This window comes from Triplophysa dalaica, chromosome 3 (assembly GCF_015846415.1).
Source record: "Triplophysa dalaica isolate WHDGS20190420 chromosome 3, ASM1584641v1, whole genome shotgun sequence".
NCBI lineage: Eukaryota > Metazoa > Chordata > Actinopteri > Cypriniformes > Nemacheilidae > Triplophysa > Triplophysa dalaica.
The window spans coordinates 17,316,323-17,339,967 of NC_079544.1; the positions used below are offsets into that span (position 1 = coordinate 17,316,323).

Genomic DNA, 23,645 nt, shown 5'->3' on the forward strand with positions numbered 1-23,645 from the left:
ACAACAGACTGTAATGATGCTTAATGGACAATAAGAAGCTTCATTAAGGGTGGCTGCAATTCGAAAAGCAAACATCCACACACACCCCAATCATATCAACAAATGATAACTCTTTCGGATCAAAATATGTTGACATATCAGGGTCCATTTCTGCACTCTATTCTGTTGATGGCTGACAAAATAACCAGATTAAGAGGATCTGTAGAGCTTAGTTGGTAAAGCAGTGTGGGGTATAGGGCCTATATCTTAAAGTGTCTGCCATCCTTTCCAAACAAGTGCTCGTCTAGTTTAGAGAAATATTTAAAAGCATTAAAACTATTAGGCTAATTTTAAAAGTACTATTATTTTGCATTGTGCTTTCGAATAAGGTTTTATGATCATTGTCAGTCCATTAAATGCATTGAAGCATAAAGAGAACGTCCCAGCAATGTTGTTATTGTTTTTCATTTTTGATGAGCCTGGAAGGCATAGGACATCGGCTGCCCGCTTTGGGAGGAGTCCTGTCATTGGATTGAGATAATGATTATATCAATAATAAATGGGAAGGAGAGGATGTTTACACAAACTAACATCGGGTGTTTATCGTAGGTGGGCACTGTGATAAAAAATGCTTTTGTTGAAGCAAGAGTAAGCAATAATGCAAATCGGATTCTAATGTCAAAGTACCAACGCACAAATATCAAATTCACCCTCGCAGTATTAAGAATGGGCGTCTCGTAATGCCTTATCGTAGGTCAAGATTAATTGCTCAAGGGGAGTGACGTAGCAGCCCGATCCCGAGGTTTCAACTGTGCGCGCAGCAGACTCGCAAACCGTGTGCGCTCGGACTGCGTCTCGCGCTGCTGGGAGTTCACTTCACCGTCTGCATCTTTGCAACGCTCAAGAACAGACAGACCCAGGGTGGTGCTTTCTAGATAAAGTGAAGGAAAGCAAGCGAGAAAGAATTAGGTCATCGTTCTTGTCGAAGTGTTTGGCTCATCATGAAGATGTGCATGATAACGCCGATGCTGGTTCTGGTGCTCTCCGGGCAGTGCGGCATCCTGGCCGGTAAAGGTAAGGCGGATCGAAAACTTCGGATCGGCATGAAACGAAACGCTTTGGGTAGCCTGTCTTAAAATCAGTCTTTTTAAATCAAATGTGATAGATTAAAATCGGATCATGGGGTTTGTACGTTTGCACGCGCTGGCAACGAAGTCTTGGCAGGGAATCAGGTTGGCAGTGAATCTTCCCTTATCGAGTCTAAGTTTCTCCATTATTGTTCCTTCTAAATTTTAATTTGGTTAATTTGTTCTTGTTTTCTTGCGTTTTTTTGTGATCTAACATACCTTATTTAGGACACTTTAATGTGCTCACCAACATCCATTCAGCAAGGTTATAAATGTTGCCTTCATTAAAGTAGTAATTATTATATAAATCTAAATTGCATACCATTGTTTAAGTTTTCTCCGCATGAGCAATATCAGCTAATCTCCCCTCATCAATATTTCATTGACCTTTATGGCACATTTCTACACACAGTATCTATCTGCTTGATCAGTTTAATTCATTAGACGAAGCGGCTGCGTGTGTTTTCCTTAATCTTCTCCATAAGGTTCAATGAGGCTTTCAATGACCACGTCGTTTCTTGGACTTAAAGTGCAGTGTCTTTTCCGTGTCTGCTATGGAAAGTTGTTAATGTGTTTGTAGGAACACAAACATGTAGATAAGAGATCTAATTGTGTCTCCGGGGCAGTGATAAATATGGAACAGTTCAATTATTTGTCAGAGTACAACTGGAATCTCTGTCAGTACTTACCTGCTTGCCCTGATTTATTTTCCTTGAAAGTAACTTGCCGGTTGAGCCTGGTCTTTTTCAGTGTCACAGACTGGGGAATCAGAACCTTGAATATTTGCATTCAATTTTCTGCATTCTGGAAGAATCTCGCAAGGTGAGACGAGCTGGAATGGAATGGAATACAAAAGCGATACACAGATATAAAGCAATCAAAGCATTGAAATTAGGGGCGCAAATTTCATGATATGACTCAATACTCAGGTGCTTTCATACGTGTGACATCACAAAAGTCTTGTGATATGTCTTCCAGACTGCCTTCACAGCTCCACCACTCCAAAAAAGGGGAAAAGGATTTCATCAAAATTACATCAGAATGCTATTGTAATCTCGCCATCTATTGTTAAGGGAAAATCCACATTTTTTTTAATATAAACAAGTATACTACATCATTTTATCATAACCGGAGTTTAATTAATTTAATATGTTTGTGTATGGATAATCTCTGTTTTGTACACAAAAGTGTTGTTGTTTCATGTCTTTACATTCATCAATTTGGCATGTGTTTATATCTGAAGCAACGCATACAGTTTGGTCTCTGAGAATGAAACCCATGACCTTGGTATAGCAAGTGCAATGCTGTACCAGTTGGGCTTCACCTGGGACGTCTACATTCTAGACTTTTCTGTAGTTATTAGCAATCGCAAAATAATGCTTAGTCCGATGTTCTGTTGGTGATGTAGAGAATTTCTTAAACTTCTGAGAGAGAGTTTGGCGTTAAAATGCCAGAGCAGAAGAGAAAGGGATAAAACAGAAGGACAGCAATGACAAATAAGGCGAGCTCTGCAAAAGCAGGCTGAGATTTATGCTGGCCTTTTCAGAGAAAGCAAAGTGCTATCCCAGAGCTATATAAATTGGGTTGCTGATCTAGAAGAGATGCATAACTTAGGATTTCGTGCTGTGACCTAAGAACATCAAGCCTGGGAAAAACAAAGGCGCTGTCTTTTTGGCGTCACTGCTGTTGTTCAGGGAGCGAAGAGGAGTGTTGAAACACTCAACTAAGTGGACCACAGCTGTTTGAAAACATGTCTTAAATCTGCCTCAGCCTTTTGTTTCACAAGATCTATGTTGTTTTGTCTTTTTTGTCCTAATGTGGCTTTTCAAGGAGCAGGGCGATCCTGACGCCAGCATGCCATGCAAATGCGCAACTTAATTTAAACCTTAATTACCCAGCATGCATCATTAGCGCTGGTGTGATGAGCGGCAGGGTGGGATGGGAAAAAAAGAAAGTAGGGGATGACAGGAAAGAGCTGAATTGGTGGTAAGATGGGCCCTGTCAGTGGAGCTCTCTCACCAGCTGGTCAGATGGCACCAGTCACTCCCAGGGGTCAGCTCTGGCCAATCTGCACAGGAAAAACACTGTATGCTCTGCTACACACACACACACACACACACACACACACACTCGTGTTCAGCCACAGTTCCGCTATGATGCACACACACTCAGCTAAAAAAAAATTCAATACGCTTAAAATAATTTTATATGTTTCTTAAATCGTCCTAATAGAACACAATTCCTGATTTTTTTCTAAATTGTGAGCAATTCATTTAAATTGTGAAATTTAACTTGCATCATTTAATATGAGTAGGCCTACTTAATGTGTTTGTGTTATTTTGTGAATAATTTTTATTCATTGTGACACAGTATGCTTTTCAGGGGACTGAATTGGAAAGTACAATAACTGTTCAATATTTTTTTTTAATTGTTAGATAAATAGTTTTGCATGCATTTAAGTGTGTGTTTCTGTTAGTTTGGGATTTACAAGAGCTTTTATGTTGTTTTGTTGAGGTTTATGCTTAGTTTGAGCACAAGTTACTAATTTCGTAACAGCTAATTTTTATTGCATGGCACAAACTTGCCTTCAGCATTATAAGGATTGTGTCTAGTGAAAAAGACACGTCTGAATGAATTGCTTTTATTCCTGCACTTTCAAATACATATGGCATTGAAGTTGATTTCACAGTTTAATGTGTGAAACCAATTTCTAAAACTGAGTTTTCTATAGACTTGTAGCCATGGAGTCACATACACACATGCATAAATATAAAAGTACGCTCAACCACACACCCAATAGGGATATACACACTCCTGCACACAAATAGAGCACATTCCCTCCGCTCCATGTGTTTGATTGCCTGGTGTTACGAGTCCGGTGCTGGTGTTGGAGCACTGGGACCTGGTTTTGTATCTGCTGACCGTCTCCGAGAAGCGTCTCTGAATCAGTCTCAATTAAACCGCTCCAACTCCCTTTTGGGGGTTAGAGAGGAATTCTGGGATGCTGTCCTCCAGATTTCCTTCTAATTGCCTGGACTGGGTGCCAGTGAGCTGACAACTGGCCATGGGTGAACAGGGAGCTCATTGTGATTGGGTATTTGTGTGTAACGTGTGTGGGCGTTTGCATGACCATGTGTTACCAAGCAATAAATCTTGACTGTTCTCCTGTATGATGCTTGTCTTTCTTTAGACATGAATGCGAGCCCATGGATGTAATCACAGTGTTTACAGTAGCACACTACAAGATGGATTACTTCCAGTAGACCGTGAGCGAGAGAAAGCTTCTGTAGGATAGAGATTGAATACAGCATAGTCCGAAAGCATTGTGTGTGAATCCTGTACCTCTGTCTTTTTGAAATTTTTCACAAAGTCTGTGTTATGTAAACCATAGAAAACCGAAAAAAAGAACCATGGTATTATTAAACCTGTTTAGACCTATTAAACAAGACTTATTGTCTAGACCTTACAGCGCTGTCACTCACTGACCTCAGGTTTGGTGCTGCGCTAAAGGCTTTGTGCTGAAAAAGCTAAACCGAAAACATAACTCATCGATGTCCTCCTCTAAGTACACCTTACTATAGCACATTTTAAGGGTAACATCCCCCTGGTGTGTGTTGCTTTAACCTTTATTGCTGAAGGGCAGCTTCATACTACATGTTTCATTGAAATGCACCCAATATGTGGCCCAGGCCTGTCTGTCATTTGTAAGACACGGAGTAAAAAATAGTCTGATGACCTGAGATGATTGGATCATGCCACAACATCCTGACAGCTCGCTCGGCATCTTGGAAAGCAGCAGCATACATCGCATCTCATCTTTTCGGCATGATCTGTAGCTCTCTGTGATCTTCTGTGGTGACATGAGGGGTGGGGAAGAGAGACAATCAGTGACTTTGATAGAAGTCGGAGCGAGGTAGTGAGAACTGGCGGGGTTCAGCTGCAAAGGTCTAGATCTGAAAGGCCACTCGTAGATTGGCGCTGCAGAATTTGGCTGAGGCTTGCAGCAGCGAGCAGATGTTTGCGCAAGCTAGGTCACAGCATGCTACTTATTTGAAAAAACCCGTGTTGTTCACTTTCTTTTTTTCACATTTATGCGTTTGGCAGATACTATCCATAGAGACTGACAATTCTTTGATATGGCTCCCCTAGAACTGAACCCATGAGCTTTGCGTTGCTAAAACAGTACTCTACTAGTTGAGCTGATACACAATACTACAGTATAGTTTACAAACAGTTTACTAAAATGACATGAAACTATGATAATTATGCTGTGACTAAAAACTACAAAATAAGTAAAAGAAAAATGATTAACATTCCATAAAGAAAACTGAAAAAATGAGATCCTTATAAAATTATTTTAATTATTTATTTATTTTAGTTTAGTTTTAGGTCAAGCGTTCATTTTTTACAACTACTATATTTTTCCCAAATTTCTAATAAAAATGTTGTTTATATTTGCAATTTATTTACAGAAAATGAAATCTGGAGAAACAGGTTAAAATAATAAAAAAAGATGCTCTGTATTTTTCAAGACCTCAAATACTGCAAATAAACAAGTTCATATCCACAATGCAACAGTAATATTTGTACACTTTCACATTTCTGTTGGATGACTTTATGTCACTGCTTAGGTTTGATTTTGTTGAAATTCAACAGACACTGGACAGAAATGGCTACTGTACATCTAGACATGCTTTTTAAATGAAAACCTTGAATAGTCTTTTAAGTTTTTTTGCGACTGTTAATTATTTATAAAAACTAACCTCAAACATATAAAAGGTAAAGTTCAACCAAAAGTGATATTTTTTTCATAATTTATTCACCATCATGTCATTCAAAACCTGTAGGCCCATATGACTTTTCTTCTTTTCCTTCTCCTCAAAATATCTTTCGTGTTCTGCCATGACACAAAGGTAATTACATCAAAAAAAGAAAATTAATTAAAAAGTATGTTCAATTTTGGGTGAACTATCCCTTTAAGTGTATTTTTCTCTGTCTAGCTGTTTATGAATGCAGGAACACGTCTTTTCTCCTTTAGAAACGCATTCGACTGGGGTAAGGTGAACCCAAATCCAGCCTTATTATCCAAGGCTTCCTTATAGGACCAATTGAGCAGACCACTTGTTCAGGCATCCCCATTATGAAAAAGGTTGTTATTCTAAATGCAGCTTTTATTGTTCAACATGGAGCAGTTTTGACTGCTTTCTGTAAAACTGAAGCAGTGGGAAATCTCACATGAGAGGGTTATGTCACTGTTTGCATGGTTAGCGTGCCGTTGTGGAAAGGGCTAAATTCAATGCTTTTACAAATATTGCTTTTTCATTTATTCAGCTGTCAGTGGTGGAAAAAAAACATTAGAACCCCATCAATCTAACCCTTACATAACACTGAAGCATTTGATCCCCTCCGTCCGTCTGGGTAGGATCTAAGCTCTGTGCTGATCTAATACCCAGGAAGCCTCTTTTAATTGAGCGGTTTGTGGATATTCTCGTATCACACAGAGGGAGCGCAAGACGCAGGTGCTGCCCTTTGTGTTGTTTGGATGCTCCGAGAGGGGTTGAGTTTTATCTTCAGCTCATAAATGACTCAGGAGGATGTTAATGTTCAGCGGGTGGAGGATACACCCGGGCTGTCAAACTGCAGGTGTTTGTTTTTGGATCGGAGCAGCTGGAGTGGCACCGTCCCCTCCTCCCTCCCATGGGGAAAAGCGCAGCGTCGGGGCACGTGCTCCTGATCTTTCGTCTCGAGCGCCCGAGCACACACGCGGTGACTGTTGGGATTCAAACAGAGATAACGTGAATTCATTTTGCTGGGTAGTTTTAATTACAGCCAGGATCTGCAAGCATCAGCATAAAATATTCATGCAGGTGCAATGTCTCTGTATGTGTTTTGGTAGGAGCGCGTGTGTGTTTGTGCGAAGGAGAGGAAGACAGACTGAAAGAGAGAGTGAGCACGCTGGCACAAAGAGAGATGAAAAAGACACAGCCACTATCCGTCTGAGTGTTTTCATACGTGTGGCGCCTGTCAGATGACTGTGCTGACTGAAGCTGAAATCAATAGTGCATGTCACGGGCCTCTCGCCGCCGCTTCAGAAATGAAAATACTACGACGTGCAACAAAGGCACAACCAGAGGAGACCGAGTTTATTTGGGTGTATCTGAGTGTTTTTGTGTCGTGTGATATGTTTCTCTCCTGAGTGTTGGGTTTCTCTGAGTTCTCTCAGTTGAGGGCATTGAAGGGTAGAGTTGTGAATGAAAACAGCTTAATAAGATGTATCATTCAAAATTTTTGTTTTTTCTCAACTCACACATTGTTGGCAAGAATGGCCAAAAGTTATTTTGGAGACTGTATAAAGATTTTCTGTTTACTCCTCCACCCCTCTTAAAGCCATACTTTATCCAACAGAGTCTCATTCCAAACCCGTGTATGACCCTTTTTTTCTATGGAACACAAAAAAATATATTTTGAGTGGTTTTGTGTCCATGCAATGGAAGTCAATAGGGGCCAGTGTTGTCTGATGACCAACGCTTTTGAAAATATCTTCATTTGTATTCTGTAGAAGAAAAGGTCACACAGGTTTAAAATGGCATGAGGGTGAATAAATGATTAAATCATTTTTATTTTGGGGTTAACTTAACCCAAAATAAATTCCACTCCCACTTTTTCCGCACAAAAAAACAAAACTCCGCCCACAGTTGGGGGGCCGACGATGAACTGTCCCAAATACTTGTCTTAAAACACTGTTGCGTATTTCGTGGGCGAATGTTGCCAGCCTCCGAGAACAGGGGATGTGGAAGCTTGTCTTCATGAAGCAGTTATTAATTTTCATGGTGCGTCCCGCAGTTAAAGGCATTATCTTTCTCTCTCGCCCGCAGTGATACACTCCATTCGCTTTAACTATGTCCGCCAAAATATGGTCTCCTCTATCACATGATCAGAATGAAATAGGAAGAACGACGTGAGAAGATAAAAGGGAAAAATTGAGAAGATCTGAGCGAATTTTTTTGCTATCAGTCAGTCTCTCATTCATGCCCTTAGAACTTCCACTTACAATACCACACCCCTTTAACAATGTCCCTCCGCTCCCTCATACTCACTACTCTTTGTTCTTTCGGGTTTCCTTTTATGTATTTAATGTGTGGCACTTTTTGTCAGTGAAATAGCATATCTCAAACAGGGTTCCAAATTAACGCCGAGGACCAAATGCAAGTCAAAATTGGCATACAGTAAGTGGCAAGTAAATAAGACAGAGTTACTAGGCAGTTGGCTACAGTTTTACGCATTACATCATAAACCACGAGAAATGTGAGAGACGGTCTGCATGCTACTCAAAAAGACTAAAATGGAATTTCATAACATATGATATCATATTATTGTTATCAAATATTGTGGTGAACAGGTTTATAGTTTCTGCCCTGTATTTATGTGATGCACTGTACACATAAGCATTGCATTGTTATACAAAAGTTTAAAGGTTTGATTCCCTGGGAAATGATGAAAGAATTTTTTGTTTTGGGTGAACTGTCCCCTTAAATCATCTCCTAAATATAATACGTATTATGGAACAGTACAGAATACATCATATTGAGAACTTTCAAATGTGCTTAAAACGGGTAAATATTCACATCTCACCTGTTATTGCGAGCTGTAGCATAAAGTTCATCTCGAACTCAGTGTTCCTACTCATTCCTGACCACTCAAAACAAATTACCATAGTCTTTAACAGAGACACAGACAAAGATTTTACGCATTAGAGTGAAGCCCAGGGCTGAACCACAGGGTCATAAGTCACCAAGACTGACAGTCCCGACAGAAGCCGATGATTTTTCCAGGTGAATTATGGAAGTGGGCTTCATGAATCCTCAGGACCACTCGCCAATGCTATGCTGTGAGTTATGGCTTATCTTACAGGGCTTTGAGCACCATCACGCTGCGCCGGAGTGATACACTGACCGTTAATGTTTCAATCGTATTTAGATCTATTACATTTTTGCATCAGGGAGACAGATAGACATTAATATTCATTTTGGGAAATTAAATACATTTAATGAGGTACGATTGAACGACACATAAGCAAATAACATTGGAGCGCAATTAACAATTAATATCAAACTTCTAGTGCAGATGGAAATGAAAGATTTTTTATTTTATTTAAAAAGAGAGGGTATGGAAATGATTGAGAGGGCAGATTTGTACTTTGCCTGAAAGCCATCATACTTGCGATGACTTTGATAAAGTGCTGACTTCCTCTTTGTCTCTTCGCGCTCACTTTATTGGTGTTATAGGCAGAATGATCCCAGCTTTTGTGCTGACCGAAATTCAGGCCAGCTGCTCTTCTTCCAGGCGCTGAAGAGGGTTTTCAGGGCTGCTAGGCGTGAAGGTTTTCAGTGCTGACATAAAGCCTCTCTCTAACTCTTCTGTCTTTCTCCACTCTGAGTCATTATCTCTCTCTTTCCGCCTCCCTCGCTACTCTCTCACCGAGAGCGCAGGGCGCAAGGCTCGCGGGGAAAAGGAGCATGGGCCTAATTGGATTTTGGTACAATCTGTCGCTTCGCCTTTCTCTTTCGGATCACACAAACAATCACAGGTGTCCTTTATTTCCTTTTTGCTGCTCGCAGTACTCAGATACGCTCACATTGTTTTCATGGCCGTTCATTTCCGCTGCAAAAAAGCTCTGTAGAACAAGCTCGCACAATTTTGGTTGCTGAAGTGGATTCGCGAAACTTTTTGCTCACAAAATGTAACTGTTTCTGGCTCAAACCTGATGTCTTGGTTGCTTTACCTCGGGGTGAACCTGCAGGGATCTGCAGTGGCTTTCACCAGCAATGCATAGAGAAAACAGAACTGCGAAAACAACACCTATGTGCGTGTGTGTTGTGTACCTGCACACACACTCCCCCTGAGTGCTCATTACTCATGTTTGGAGCTGAATTGTCCCTGTCTGAACACCTGTGCCAGTGTGCTGGAGGCTCCCAGATGAATGCTGGTGAGCCGGTTCAGACTCCTCCTCTTTATATATTTCTTCTCTCCTCTGCTGGTTGGGCTGTAGTATTTCATGTAAAAACATGGTAATGTTTTTATATCGATTTTTATATATTCTATATATACAAACAATATATAAAATTATACATTATGTACAGAATGGTATATTATAATCTCTTTCCAGTTAATATACTGACCTGCAATATTTAAAATGAAATGAAAAAAAGAAACACGCTTAGCTGGTTTAGCTAAGGATTAGCTGAGTTGTCCTCCTTCACATCTCTTACACTAAATCCTGTTGAAAGGCATGGGTTCTGTGGAGGATACTGCATGTTCTTAGTCATCTCTCTCCCTCTCCCTCTCTCTCTCTCTCTCTCTCTCTCTCTCTAAAGCCGCGGTCACACTTGACTTTCCCTCCATTGACTTCCGTTCATACGCATGCGAATGCGACAGACCGGAAACGATATTTCGCTGCCTAGCAAAGTTGAAGCTTTGTGAACTCTCACCTGCGAAATTTGCGACACGTGAATGCGTGTGACCAATATAATATCAAAACGTTACAGCGTGACCTCTCGTCATACAGAAATGTAAAAAATGGAAGAATTGCGCCCGCCAATCTTCGTACCACCGTCTGAACGATCTTCGCATGGTCAAAGTCAAGTATGACCGCGGCTTAATACAGAGTGAATCATTAGAGTGGGAACTATTTGACCTACGAGAGAGGGAGCGGATGAGAAACGATCGGGGAAATAAGTCGTCAAACTGTGCACATTAAACAGACTTTGTAGAAAGTTAGAATGGGTATGTCTATAACAAATCAATTGATGTCAAGTTGTTTTTCCTAGACAGCGAGTTTTAATTGGCGGATACTTTGCTTCAGTCTTCCGCTTCTCAGGTTTCTTAGAAATAGACTTGAGTTGCCTTACATTTACCACTATGGTTTCAGAAGAGATCTTAACAATGCCCTAACAACAAAGTCTGCAAATCCAAAGACCAAATGATCTGAGTCTTGTTATTCATATTATTTTTTAGCTCTATAAACTTACTTTTTGTCTAATTTGTTTTATTTTAAATTCCTGATTTGAAACATCTGAGGCAAAAATTTATACTGACTGAGAGCTAAAATGAGCCTGAGTCATTCTAGATCAAGATATATTTATCTCTGTCTGTGTTCATAAATTTTGAAGTAGAAAAGTCTCACTGTGTGTGAAATGATAGATTTTTATTTGTTTTGTATGAAAGAGAGAGAGAGACTCTGAATCTGTTGTGTATGCATAAGTCCTCTTATCTTTCTGTGACAGCAGCATTTGGATATCCTCTCCAGCATATTTTAGGTGGTCATGATCTTCTTGTTGGGCTCTCCGCGAGTGCTCCCTGCTACAGGGATTGCCACAGAATGTCTGTGCCCCCAAGACCAGACGCTGGGTTCGAACCCGGGCCCCATAACTTCTGTTTTCCCGCCATCATAACTTACCCCCTGCCTTTACCACCGTATGCCTCTCCTTGACATGCAATGCATCTTCCCTGCAAAGAGAAAGCACCCCACCAGCCCCGTGGAAGTGCAATTTCATCTCCAATAAATTATGTTTGTTGTTGTTTGACGTGGGTAGAATAATTGATTGCATCAGTTGTTTTGCATTTGGCTTCATTTTTGGCCTACCAGTTTACTAACAGCTGAAGCTCAGGATTTCTAGGGATATATTTTGTTGTTCCATTGACATTTCATTTGTTTCGTTTTGCTAGCATTTTTTTACCCTCTATCAGCGCAAAAAATATTCTGCAAGGTCAGCTCAATATGTGTGAGTGTTTTCTTTTTTTCTGGCTTCCCCCTTCAAATCAGTTTTAAAAAACGCTACTCCATATTTCTGAGTGGTGGCTAAACATCAGTTCGAGACACACTTCACTGACAGCTGCTCTGCTGAGGCAAGATTTTTTTGAGGACTGTGGAAGTGCTTTGTCTGTGTGTACACAATGTTTTTTCAAAGTTTATTGCCATAGACTGCATTGAGATTAAATGGAGAACAACATGGCCACTTATGCTTCGCAGATGTTCATCCTTAACTAAAAACGTCTTTGGCTAGAAGCGATAGCCTACAGATATAGCCAAAATCTTGCCGGACATCATTTCCCTCGTGAGTGGATTCATATATTCTCATTAACCAAATACTACTCCAGCAACTCTTCCACTTAAAGGCCTCACCCATTTTTTTGCGTATTCCTTTGGGCGGAGGTTTTTAAAAGCACTCGGAATAGTGACATCATGTACCCGGTTAGAAGAGGGCTGTAGTCCGATTCCAACTGTTCTATGTAGTCCTTGGAAAGCGAATTCTGTTAAAGACAATATCTCGCTTGACACTGAACATTGAGCTTTATTATTTTGCAGGTATATTTATGCTTTAACAGCAACATTACAACTAACTAAACTTTGAAAAATGCTATCGCGGGGAACGCGGCCTTTAAGGTATACTGGAGAATTTCCAGTATTGCTTTAAAGCTTTTACTATCGCTAGCAGCAAAACACAATCTAAATGTTATGAGCAGTTAAATTGTTAAACACATAAGCCTTTCACCAGGTTTGGTGCATTTTTACTGCCAAACCATTAAGTTAGACTTTCTGAACTTGTCTTTAGAGCTTTAATGTTAAAAAAAAATTCTGGAAGGAAATGCAAATTTGACCAAGACTTTTATAGTGAAAACAAATGCTGCGAGTTAGATCAAATTGAAAAACAGAGCAACAAGAGAAGTGTTGATGGTCCAAGATTCTGTTTTTATAATACTGTATAGATTCATCGGACGCGCGCCTCGACTGCAGTTGACTTCCGGTCTGTGCTCATTTATCAGTCTGGCTAGTGTCTACATTTACATTTACATTTAGCATACGCTTTTATCCAAAGCGACTTACATTGTTTTTATTCTATAATAAACATTTTACATAGGTATTTGCAATCCCCTGGGATCGAACCCACAACCTTGCGTTGTTAACACAATGCTATTACCACTGAGCTACAGGAAAGCTGTTATGAATAATATACTGTAACTATTTATAGTTAATTAAATTTGTTAATATTAATTATAATATTATTTTATTCTATTATAACGATTTGTTGAATTTAATTGTTAAATTTATTAAGTAAACAATTTGTTGAATGGATCCTGTAGTTTTTTCACATTTAAAGCGTTCATATGGCGTGAACACTTGTTTTACTGTGTCTTTGGTGTGTTATAAGTTGCCCATGCATGTATTAGACTCGTAAAATTGCAAAAATGTATGTGTTGGAACAAAAGATACGGTCAGTATTATAAGTAAGAGATGTTACATTTCCATCACAAGCTTGCAGTATTCGACCAATCACTACGCACTGGTTAACTGGACAATCATAGCACACCTCGCTTTTCAGAGCGATGAGCTTTGATTTAAATCTGTGTGTTTCAGAGAGGCGGAGCAATGAGGAGATAAAAGCACATTATGTGGAAAATACAGCGTTTTTTACCTTTAAATCGTGCACACGTTGCATTACATCCTAAGCAAACGGTAATATTTGTTTAAGCTGTGTCATATGACTCCTGTAAAGAAAGCTTATGGGACATTGACATCTAGCGTTGAGTTTGGTATCGCAGAGTAAATTCAAAATATTGGAGAGGCAAGTTTAGCTAAGTAAGCGTTCTACTCGATTTGTTTTTATTGTTATCAGAAATATTCTACAGGCACTATATCATTTGCGAATGTGTACCGGAAGTTAATGGCAGTCTACCAACACACGCATGTGCAGTGACGTTTGTTTATGTTGTTGCTTTGAAACCATCTATAAAGCTAAACAAAAACTATGAACAAATACTTGCTGCGCAGAAAAAAATCACAAAAAACAAACAACAAGAGGGTTTAAATACATGAGGGCCAATAATGGTAGACACAGGTAAGAAAAATCAGGGAGGGGAAACATCACAAATCTACAAATTAATAGTTCACAAAAGATTTCTTCCATTTCAGGTATTTCTGGGAAAGTTATTTGTTACACTTTATTTTACAAGCCCTTGTCACAGTGTAATTATACATGTAAGTACTTAGAAATAATTTACTCTGTTCATATCCTTACTTGTAAAGTTGTATTTTACATATATATAATAATCTCTATTTATCTGTATCTTTTTTTAATGTATCTTTTTTCTGTGTTATTTGTATGCACCATTGGTCTGAGAGCAATGCAATTTCAATCCTCTATATGTATGTACTGTACATGTTGCAGAATTGACAATAATGCAGACTTTGACTCTCTCCTTCTCTGTCTCTATTCAGACTCTGTAGAGGTCTCTTCACTCCTAGTTCTGTCTCTAAGCACCCAGCTTCTGTTGTGCTATGCTCTCTCTGTTGTCTGAGATAACTCTTAATGCAAGGCCACTGACAACACAGAGGAGAATTTGAAATATCAATATCCATCCTCTTCAGAGGGAATCTAAAGACTGATAGCTCACAGCAGTGGCCTCAGCTGAGCCCGTCTGCTCGTAAGAGAGATGCACGGCTCACAGCTCTGAATCTCTAGTCATTTAGCATGCCAGCTTTAGCCCAGGCCGAGTCCTCTCGGCCGCCCCCGTCTTTCAGACGCTCTCTCTGACCTTGAACTGAAGCCAGTCAGAGCCAGCAGCGCTCCGGTGGCATGAAAACAGAAAGAGAAAGAGATGAAAATCATGCTGTTAGTGTTTTTAAGCTGGATTTTTACAACAGGAAGTGCAGAATCCATCACTCGCTCCATTATATGATATTATATGACAATATATTGCATTATATTATTTTCAAGTAAATATTTTCAGTATAGACCTATTCATTTTCAATACTTTTTTAAGGTCAGTCTGTCACCTTTGTGTGTACCTAACTCTGCAATTATTTTGTCCGCCTCCTTTTAATAAACCACAAACAAGTCCCCACTCAGTATAAAAAGACAGACCAAAAATATTTCAATAATATAATCTGATCTAGGAAACAATAAACAACAATAGAGATTTTAATAACAGGGTGAGTCAGAAATTCATTTTCTGTAACCCATTTCGACATTCCTGTCCAGCCGACGCTCAGACGCCTTTCACAACTGCATTCATTTTTTTGTTATCACCCATTCAGAGGAAAGATGATTCATTTTCTTTCAGAATGTCAAAGCTGCCAATTCTTACAAAACCTCATGCATTCCACTGACCAGCTTCATTGTTTGTTTCTCAATATTAGACGCTCACTTTCTGTCAGTCATACATGCTAACAATAACACCCATCAAACAAATTTCTTACATGTCTAAATGTTCATGACTTTTCAGATTTACTAATCTCACTGCCTGTCAGGACATCAAGGTGGTTGTAAATGGACATAAATCTCCAAACTTTTACTAAATGTTGAGAAAAATTGATATTGAGATATATGTACTGGGTTCGCAAAATTATTAGGTTACACATTTTTAAGCTATATGCAGATCACTATTTAAAATAACCTCATTTTGCAGCAGAAGTATTGCGGTAATACAATTTAACAAATGCAGTTCATGTTTTTTTAGTGTTGTTTACAAAAAGCTGCACTAAGCTTGCAAAGATTCATAACACTTTTTTCTCCATGTTCCTCACGGAACCAAGAACAGCCTCTGTGTTTTGTAATATTTACTCCATTATAACATTACAAAGTCTCATATGCAATATTGAAAGGCTGGGGTTCGACTATGTGGCAGGGCTCATCACTCAGAGGTAGTATATAATAAGGTGAGGGTTTTTACATCTCTCTCACAATTACGCCACATGCTAAAACAAACAGCTTTTATTTGGAGTGTAATGTTTGAATGGTCATCTCTGGATATTTCATAACTTTGTTCTCCTTCAAGGTCTTCTTCCTAGTCATATAATGAACCAAAGTGCCTTGCTTCATAAGCTAGGCATCTCTCTTTCAGTGGTTAAGAGAGAGGTGATCTGGTGCCTCACAATTCACATACATCCCAGGTGCTTTTAAACTATTAGCCAGTGTCACTTATTACTCCAATTATCTGTCTACAAAGGAAACCCATGAATCATAATGGCTGTAAGCCGCCTCGCATCGGGCTTTAGTTGTGGTCCACTGTTTAGGCGTAATTGGACAGAAACTGGTCTCTGTCTCATGTTGAAATCTATCACAGCCCCCGCTGCCCTTGTTAGTGCATAGAGGTGCTTTTTTTTTACCTATAACAGATGCTTTCTAAAATGTCATTACCCCTGTCAATGTGTGTTTGTGGTTTTGTGGAGGTTTCATTTCATAACTTTTTTGAAGAATTGCTAAAAGGGCTTCCTAGAAAATGAAACCTGATGTTCCTGGATCTCCATCTGTTTATTTTGCGCCCTCCCTGCGGGCATTTAAAGGCTGAGGGACACAGGCTTTCACGCTGTAAGAAACAAACACTTTCTGTGGGTCACACCGCCAGCGACAAAGCGGGACGATGTCATTCATTTAAATGGTGAGCCGGGACTCCCGCATCACAAGCAACAGTGACCATTGGCGACAGGAAGTGGGCGTGTCTAGCAACACAGCAAAGTTGAGATTTGCTCTACTTCTGTGCATATGATGATCGACTTTCGGTAACAACTACCAATATGAGTAAAGCAGCGGAGCTCAGGTCAAACTTCTCTCGTCAGTTGCTGCGGAGCTTGTTTATAAGCCCGATGAGGTGTCGGGCCAGTTGCGACATCTGCATTGAGCGAATGCCACCTTGGAGGTTGATGTACGCCCCAGCAGCCGTGCAGGTCGAGGGGAGCAGCATATGCTTGCCCTGAATGAGGGAAAGGAACCTCTTCAAGTAAACCTAGCAGCCAGCAAGTCTAGGCAATGATATGCCACTGCAGGCAGGGGTCCGTCCAACGACCCGACACTGCATGCCAAGGCAGCCATATGCCCCAGGAGCCTTTGAAAAAGTTTTATTGGGACTGCTGATTGCCACCTGAAGAGTGTCAGGCAGCATAGCATTGACTAGGGCCAGAGCGAAGGGCAGGACCTAGTACTGGTATGCTCGACCCTCGAGGGCAAACCAAAGATACGGACTCTGACGAGGGAGAATGGAGACATGGAAGTACGCGTCCTCCAGGTCGATAGCCATGAACCAATCCCGATTTCGGGCAGACAAACAGCCCATCTTTCGTGATGGGCGCATCGAGAAATCATACCTTATCGGCGTCTCTCATCTGTGCAAGGTCAAGCCTTAGGAGTCTGTCCTGGACCACCAGAGTGGACATCGTACGACCCAGCGCATGCCCAGTTCCTGCATGACAGCTGGGTCGTGGCTTCCCTCGTCCATCTGCTTCACCGCCTTGGCTTGCAGTAGCGGAAGCATGTTGCCCCACAGCAAGTCACGAGTGTCGAAGAAAGCCTTGGTTGACCCCTCCATGTGGCAGCGGTCTGGCACAGATGTACCGCAACGACACGTTCAACCTGGGGTATGTCGATGTTTCCCTTAGCTCCCCCCATGTTGAGGAAAGTTAGGGTGACGGAGGTAGTTTGATGTTTCTTGCTCCTCATTCACTTCCGGTAATCAAGCCGTGAGCGATGTGGGGAAGGCGAAGCCAGCAAGTCACCTTCCAATGCTGCGATGGAAATCTCATCCTCATGATGCACCTGCGTGAATCCACTATGGGTCAGTCGACTGTCGCCCATCGGAGATGCTATTGGTGAGGGTGGCACACCATCTTCCTTTTATATCCATATGCACAGGGCACAGACTGGCATGCCATGACATTGGCATCGGAGATGTTAGGTTCTGAAGTTCAACCCCCATTCTGTCTCAACACAACATGAAGAGACACACAGAAAGGGAACCAATGTAACTCACATACTGATCTAAATCAAATCAACCTCATCGGGGGGGGATTTTTATACAATCTTTATCTACGACCCTTGGATACTGATATTACAGTTGTCACCTAGTTGGAGACTCAATCAGGTACAAAAAATGTCGCGAAACGACCAATGTCAGGTCTGTGGTTTACGAGTTGAGTGAATTTAAAGATTCTTCTAATGCAGAGATGATATTTAAATTCAGAATTTTCCTCCAAATCTCAACCATTTTGTCAAAAATTCCTCATTAAACAAACACAATTAACACCAAATATACTGTACCTCTTATCCATTGTCATGTACTTAACCCATAAACCACAGCTGAGGTGCCAATGTGAAGTATACTTTCGCTAGTAGGGTTTTATTTAATCTCAAGTCAAGTACAGTTCCTTTCCCTAAGAAGCGCGACGGCACTTATGCCACACTGTATCAGAATTTATTGCCTTCCATTGTCTCTCGGTAAAAGGTGTCATCCACTTCATAAAATATGACCGAATGCCTGAGCTGAAGTGCAACTGAATTCTGAATTCGGGGAGACTGACACAATGTGAGCATCATTTTTTAACTGTTTCAGACTAAACACGATGAAATAATCAGAAAATGACAAATATAGTAGTGACATTGTTTTATTATGTTCAATGTAGTCTTTGGTGCTTGAAGACTCTTGGTACTCGGATAGGAGTTTAAAGCTCTTTGCTCTACTTACTTGATTAAACTTTCTACAGTGTATTTGTATTCTACTTTATTGATTGTCCCTTCAATTGGAGACTATGGTCACTTCATTGGTAATTAATCAGGAGCGCTTATTGAAGGAAACATTTATTGATCGGAAACTTTCATTGATGTAAGAAATGCTGGCCATGAGCGATGCTTTAAACGGCCTGTTTAAATGGAACATTTAGTAAATTCTCTGAGGCAGCTTGCAAGGCGTGGACATGTTCGTGTTTTTGTCTGTTTGGCAAGGGGTGCAGCAAGTGGACCGGCAGGCAAAATGAGTTTACTGCAGTGTTATCAGTCAGAGCCCACCTACACATCATTCAGCTCCTGTCAACGTCCTGCCAACTCCTGCAGGTCTAGACTGACCTTATCCCCTCAAATATCCCAGAATAACATGTCTTTGGCCCTCCTACTACAAAAAATTCTGCTACTTAAATACAATCACTTAGCAATTTCTAACTGTTTTACAAGGTGGCTAATTCGCATGAATTTGTACTAATACGTATGAGGGCATCTCATTTATATGATTTCTTTCACAATATGCTTTCCCCACAAAGAGATGAAGCTTCATTCCTGCTTTTTCCAATTTACATACAAATTTATACGAAATCACCCCCATTTATAAGAAATCACCTAATATAGCTACATTTTTTAACATAAGATCACATTGGCCCTAGTCTCAGCCTCAGATGTCATGCCCACGATACGTTGGCTGAACGTCTGAGGCATATAGCACTCTTTTCTGGAAACACTTCAGAATGTTCAAAGACATCATATGATTGGTTGAATTTCACAGGATTTCCGGGAGACATGCATGTCGGGTTCTTAAACGATCCGCCTGGAAACAACAAAGCCTTCGGATCTAAGAAGTAAGCTGTCGTGTTTATGACGGTTGCTATAAGAATTCATAACGTTCGACTAAACGCTCAATTCTTAAAAGTATGCAAAGTTCATGGCATTAACTTATAATCATGGTTGTTCCTGTTCACTTTTGACACATTCGTGAATCTAAATCGGTCTGTTCTGTTACTGGTTGCAATCTGTCAGTCATATGTCATCTTGGCCGGGCCTTTCCAAAGAAAGTGGCGATAAAGTATGAAGATCTGGCTAAGCTAGACTACATTGGCCCCTTCTATTTCTATTTTTAGTATCTGTTTACAGTTGGTTTAAATATCTATTTCGGACAATCTGGTTGAGGTTGACAATGTAGTCTAAACGTGGTCCAAACATTGTCTAAACTTTGTCCAAACATTGTCTAAATGTAGTCTAAACGTCTTACGATCTAGCAATTCAAACCACATTTAAAGGTATTCGGAATGTGACCACATGTCTCCAATGTTTAAGTGTGAAGGCTAATGTGCATATTAATACAGTGCGTCCCGATCCATCCCTGTCTGCATTAAATAGTGTTGCGTCTCATCTAAGCACTTGCAATCAGATCTTAGACAGATACGATTCTTAAAGGCAGGTGTAAACGGTCTAGTGTTTTCTGGCACAGACACTAGACAGTAGTACAAGAAAAGAGAAAAAAACCCACACAATTGGGTTGTGTTGATGCTGCTCTTTGTTCCTCAGTGTGCGTTTTGCTCTGGAGCGATTCATCATGATTATCTTGTCGTAGGCAGGTAATGTCATAGGGTGGACCAGGGCTATTTATGGAGACAGTACTGCAGCCAGTGCCCTGTGTTTGGCAGCAGCCATCCCTCTCCTGGCCAGGCACAGATTCTGCATGATGACAGCTCCAGGACGGAGGGATAGAGGAAGGGATCACAGGTAGGGAGAGACAAAGACAAATAGATGGAATAAGATGGAGAATGAGCGAAAGTTGTTCCTGCCGGTGACTGTAACAGTTAAATGACCCCATGATGCAAACAATGTCCCGGAAAATGAGCCCTGCCATTGGAACAAGTGGCCCGGCGGAGATGTTGCCCCCGCTGGGGGAAAGAGTGCGGTAGTGGAAGACAACTCATTCAATCATTGCGATCGGAAAGCTCTTGGGTGTTCATTTAGATAGAGCTTGTTTATGCTGAATTATGATTGTGTGATGCAAAGATTGCATCATGGTGGAGGCGGGATTGTGGGAGTGCTTTGTTGCAATGTTTTATTTAATCTGTTCAAATTTTCTTATTTTTTCTTATTTTCTTATTATTCTTATTTTTGTTCACAAACACTCAGTTTTATAACAAATGCTGTGTGACGATCCAATGTGGAACGACAGCAAAAATTACAAACAACGTTGATAGGCGCTGGAAGATCGACTGTAATTTGAAATGCAGTGAAGAGGAAAGCCCATTACTTGCTTTTAAAAACCTTTCAAAAGTTGAGCACTGATAAAACAATGAACTGATTTATATGCTGAAAGAAATATTCCATCAAATAAACAGCTAACTTGAAATGTCAGTCAATAGAGAATGATGCTTCATGCATCTAGATGGTGTATTTGTGACATTTACCTGCATGGGCTAACTGGGCTATAAACTGAACCCTGACTGCTTAATATTCAAGCATGCTTTTAATGTGTGTGTGTTTGTGTAACACTTCCCTACAGAAGGTGTGTAGAAGATGGAATGTGTTTGAAAATTTGATGAAGGTCTAGGTACCCACATTTAGATGGATCAAACCTGCTCAGCATGCTGAATATTGCATAGACCTTCCTTTTGAAAGCACAAATCTAGCTTGTCATTAACCAGAGCAAAACAGGGCAAAGATGGCCATGGATGATGCTTCCGGCCTTTAGCGAACCTGTACGTCTGCATGTAAAGAGACAGGGAGTAGGAGATTGTGTGTTTCCACGTAAATTTGTGAGTGTGATGTGCATGAATAGTTTTCCCGGTTTGCGCTGGTTCATCATCCCTTGTGATGTTTTAGCATTTTAATGTGTTTTAAATTGTAGCCTGTTTTTACATGTGTCTGACAGACTCTGTAAAGGGACGAACGAGGGAGGGAGCGTTGTCTTATAAATATGGATTGTGTCGGCTGGTGTTTTCTTCCCTCAGATTTCACCACCGATAGTATGACATATGACCACTTGAAAATCGCCCGCCCGCTATTAATCTAGCCCAGCCTTTGGCGGTGACACGAACAGGAAATTAATTAATATTAATATTTACGGCAGTGTGACAGTTACTTCCTCCCTACAACAACTTAAATCCTCTTGTCTGTGGCTCAGAAAAGCTATGGAGGAGGGCGTGCTGCCTGCGGGGTCGAAAAAAAAAAGAAATACGATTAAATGGAGAGCATACAGTATTGATACAAACTCTCAACCATTTCACATTTTTCTCCACAGATAAAAAATCTTGTAGTCTAATCGAAACTTCTGAATATATTTTTCAGAATAGATGGAAATTCAATTGTGCTTGAATACTTGTTTACTGTATGAAATTCATTGTAGTTACTATATGAAATTCATAGTACAATTACTAAGAAGCTTATAGCTGCAATCTGTATTTTTTTTGCTTTAAAACAGTAAAAAAATCGACTAAGCAAGTACATAAAAATCAGTCATCAAAACTATCTCCTAACCTTGTACCCAGATGCGCAATGGTAAGCTTACACCATGAGTTCAGCTTTTGGTTTCTATTTTGTACAAAATCTCAGTTTGAATTTTTTTGATTTTAACTAACTCAAAGATAAGTAGCCTGCAGTTATATGTTTCAGACAGAGATGACAATATAGAGGCAAAATATTTGTAAGTATATAAATGTTGATGCCCTATCAGAAGTGTGTTTTTATGTCATTGGATACAGATGGCATGTTATTTCTGGTTTGGGTTTAATACATCCAAATAATATCAATACTTTGCATAAACATAAGTATTGAATATATTTATAATGTACAAATGATCTATTTTGACACGAAATGTACATATATAAACTCGTGCAACAGCAGGTGCCTTGAGCTATAAACCTCTGACTTGTTTATTTTGGCTGTTCATTTTTCTCTGTCTAGGACTGTTTGCTCTGTCAGGAAAAAGTACTTAGCAAGCTGGGCAGGATATCATAACGGTGTGGTCTGTGCAGCACGCCCCCACCTCCCCCAGTCTCTCTTGGATCCCAATCTATTTTGGCAGCTCTCTGAAACTGGAATGAAGCTGATCTGTAAATGTGTTTATCTCCACTTGACCCTTTCTCCTGCGCTCCTGCACATATTTGTCCTGTGCTCCTCACACCTTCATCTGACCTTGGCTGCAGGGACCATTAATTGCGAGGCCCGTGCAGTAATCAACGCTCACATCAGCACTTAGACAAAGGACGGATGCATGCCGAGATAAACAACCGTTCACTTTGCTCACTGGGTCAAACACCCATTTGAAACATCTGTGGCAACTCATTATTAACAAAATGCTAAGCTTTAGGTGGGCATAGAAGGTCGCCAATTAACCCATTATAAATTGTTGTCAAATTGTGTAGATGCTTATGGTGTTAAGCAGCATGTGAAGACAACCACTGTTATTAAATCTTCTCATGTGGGTCTAAAAATGTCAGACTAATATTTGGTTATTTGCAATTTTCGCAGTTTGCAGTACCTGAATGACATTGCCAATCCCTCTTCAGCAAATTGGGGTTAAGTGGCTTGCTCAAGGGTACAGTGATGTAAGATGTTTTAATCCACAACCTTTACCACAAACCACCCCCATTATAGTGCGATAACATTTAGCTTTTGGGCAGGAATTAAAATACTGTAGGCCTGGGCCATAACAGTTTCAATTCATGTTTTAGCACCTTCAATTCGAAAAGGAAAGTTGTTTGTTTGTTCTCCATTTTTCTGTTTCCTCCAGTACTGTTTTTATTTGGTGCAGTGCACATTTCACATTTTCTCTTTAGCAAGTTTATTCACCCATATTCTTTAAAGCCTTAAGTATTACTAACCTCACCAAAGTACCATTGTTCTCTATACCCCTGCACTAAACAAACATGCATTCCATCATTCACTGCAGCGTGCTCTCCATTCTTTCAAAATAAAACACTACCAAATGTATTTTACATGTGTTGTTTGCATCCATAACATTGTTACT

At 40.2% G+C, this 23,645-nt stretch overlaps 1 protein-coding gene across 1 annotated transcript in view; it reads left to right on the top strand.

Annotated features, from left to right (window-relative positions):
- Nucleotides 1-783: 783 nt before the first annotated feature.
- The window catches only part of clstn2a (calsyntenin 2a), a 187,181-nt gene continuing 164,319 nt past the window's right edge, over nucleotides 784-23,645 (top strand). Inside the window, exon 1 of the mRNA XM_056744552.1 lies at nucleotides 784-1,053. Coding sequence (XP_056600530.1) covers nucleotides 981-1,053 — 73 coding nt within the window. The 5' untranslated portion in view covers nucleotides 784-980. The remainder of the gene's footprint in view (nucleotides 1,054-23,645) is intronic.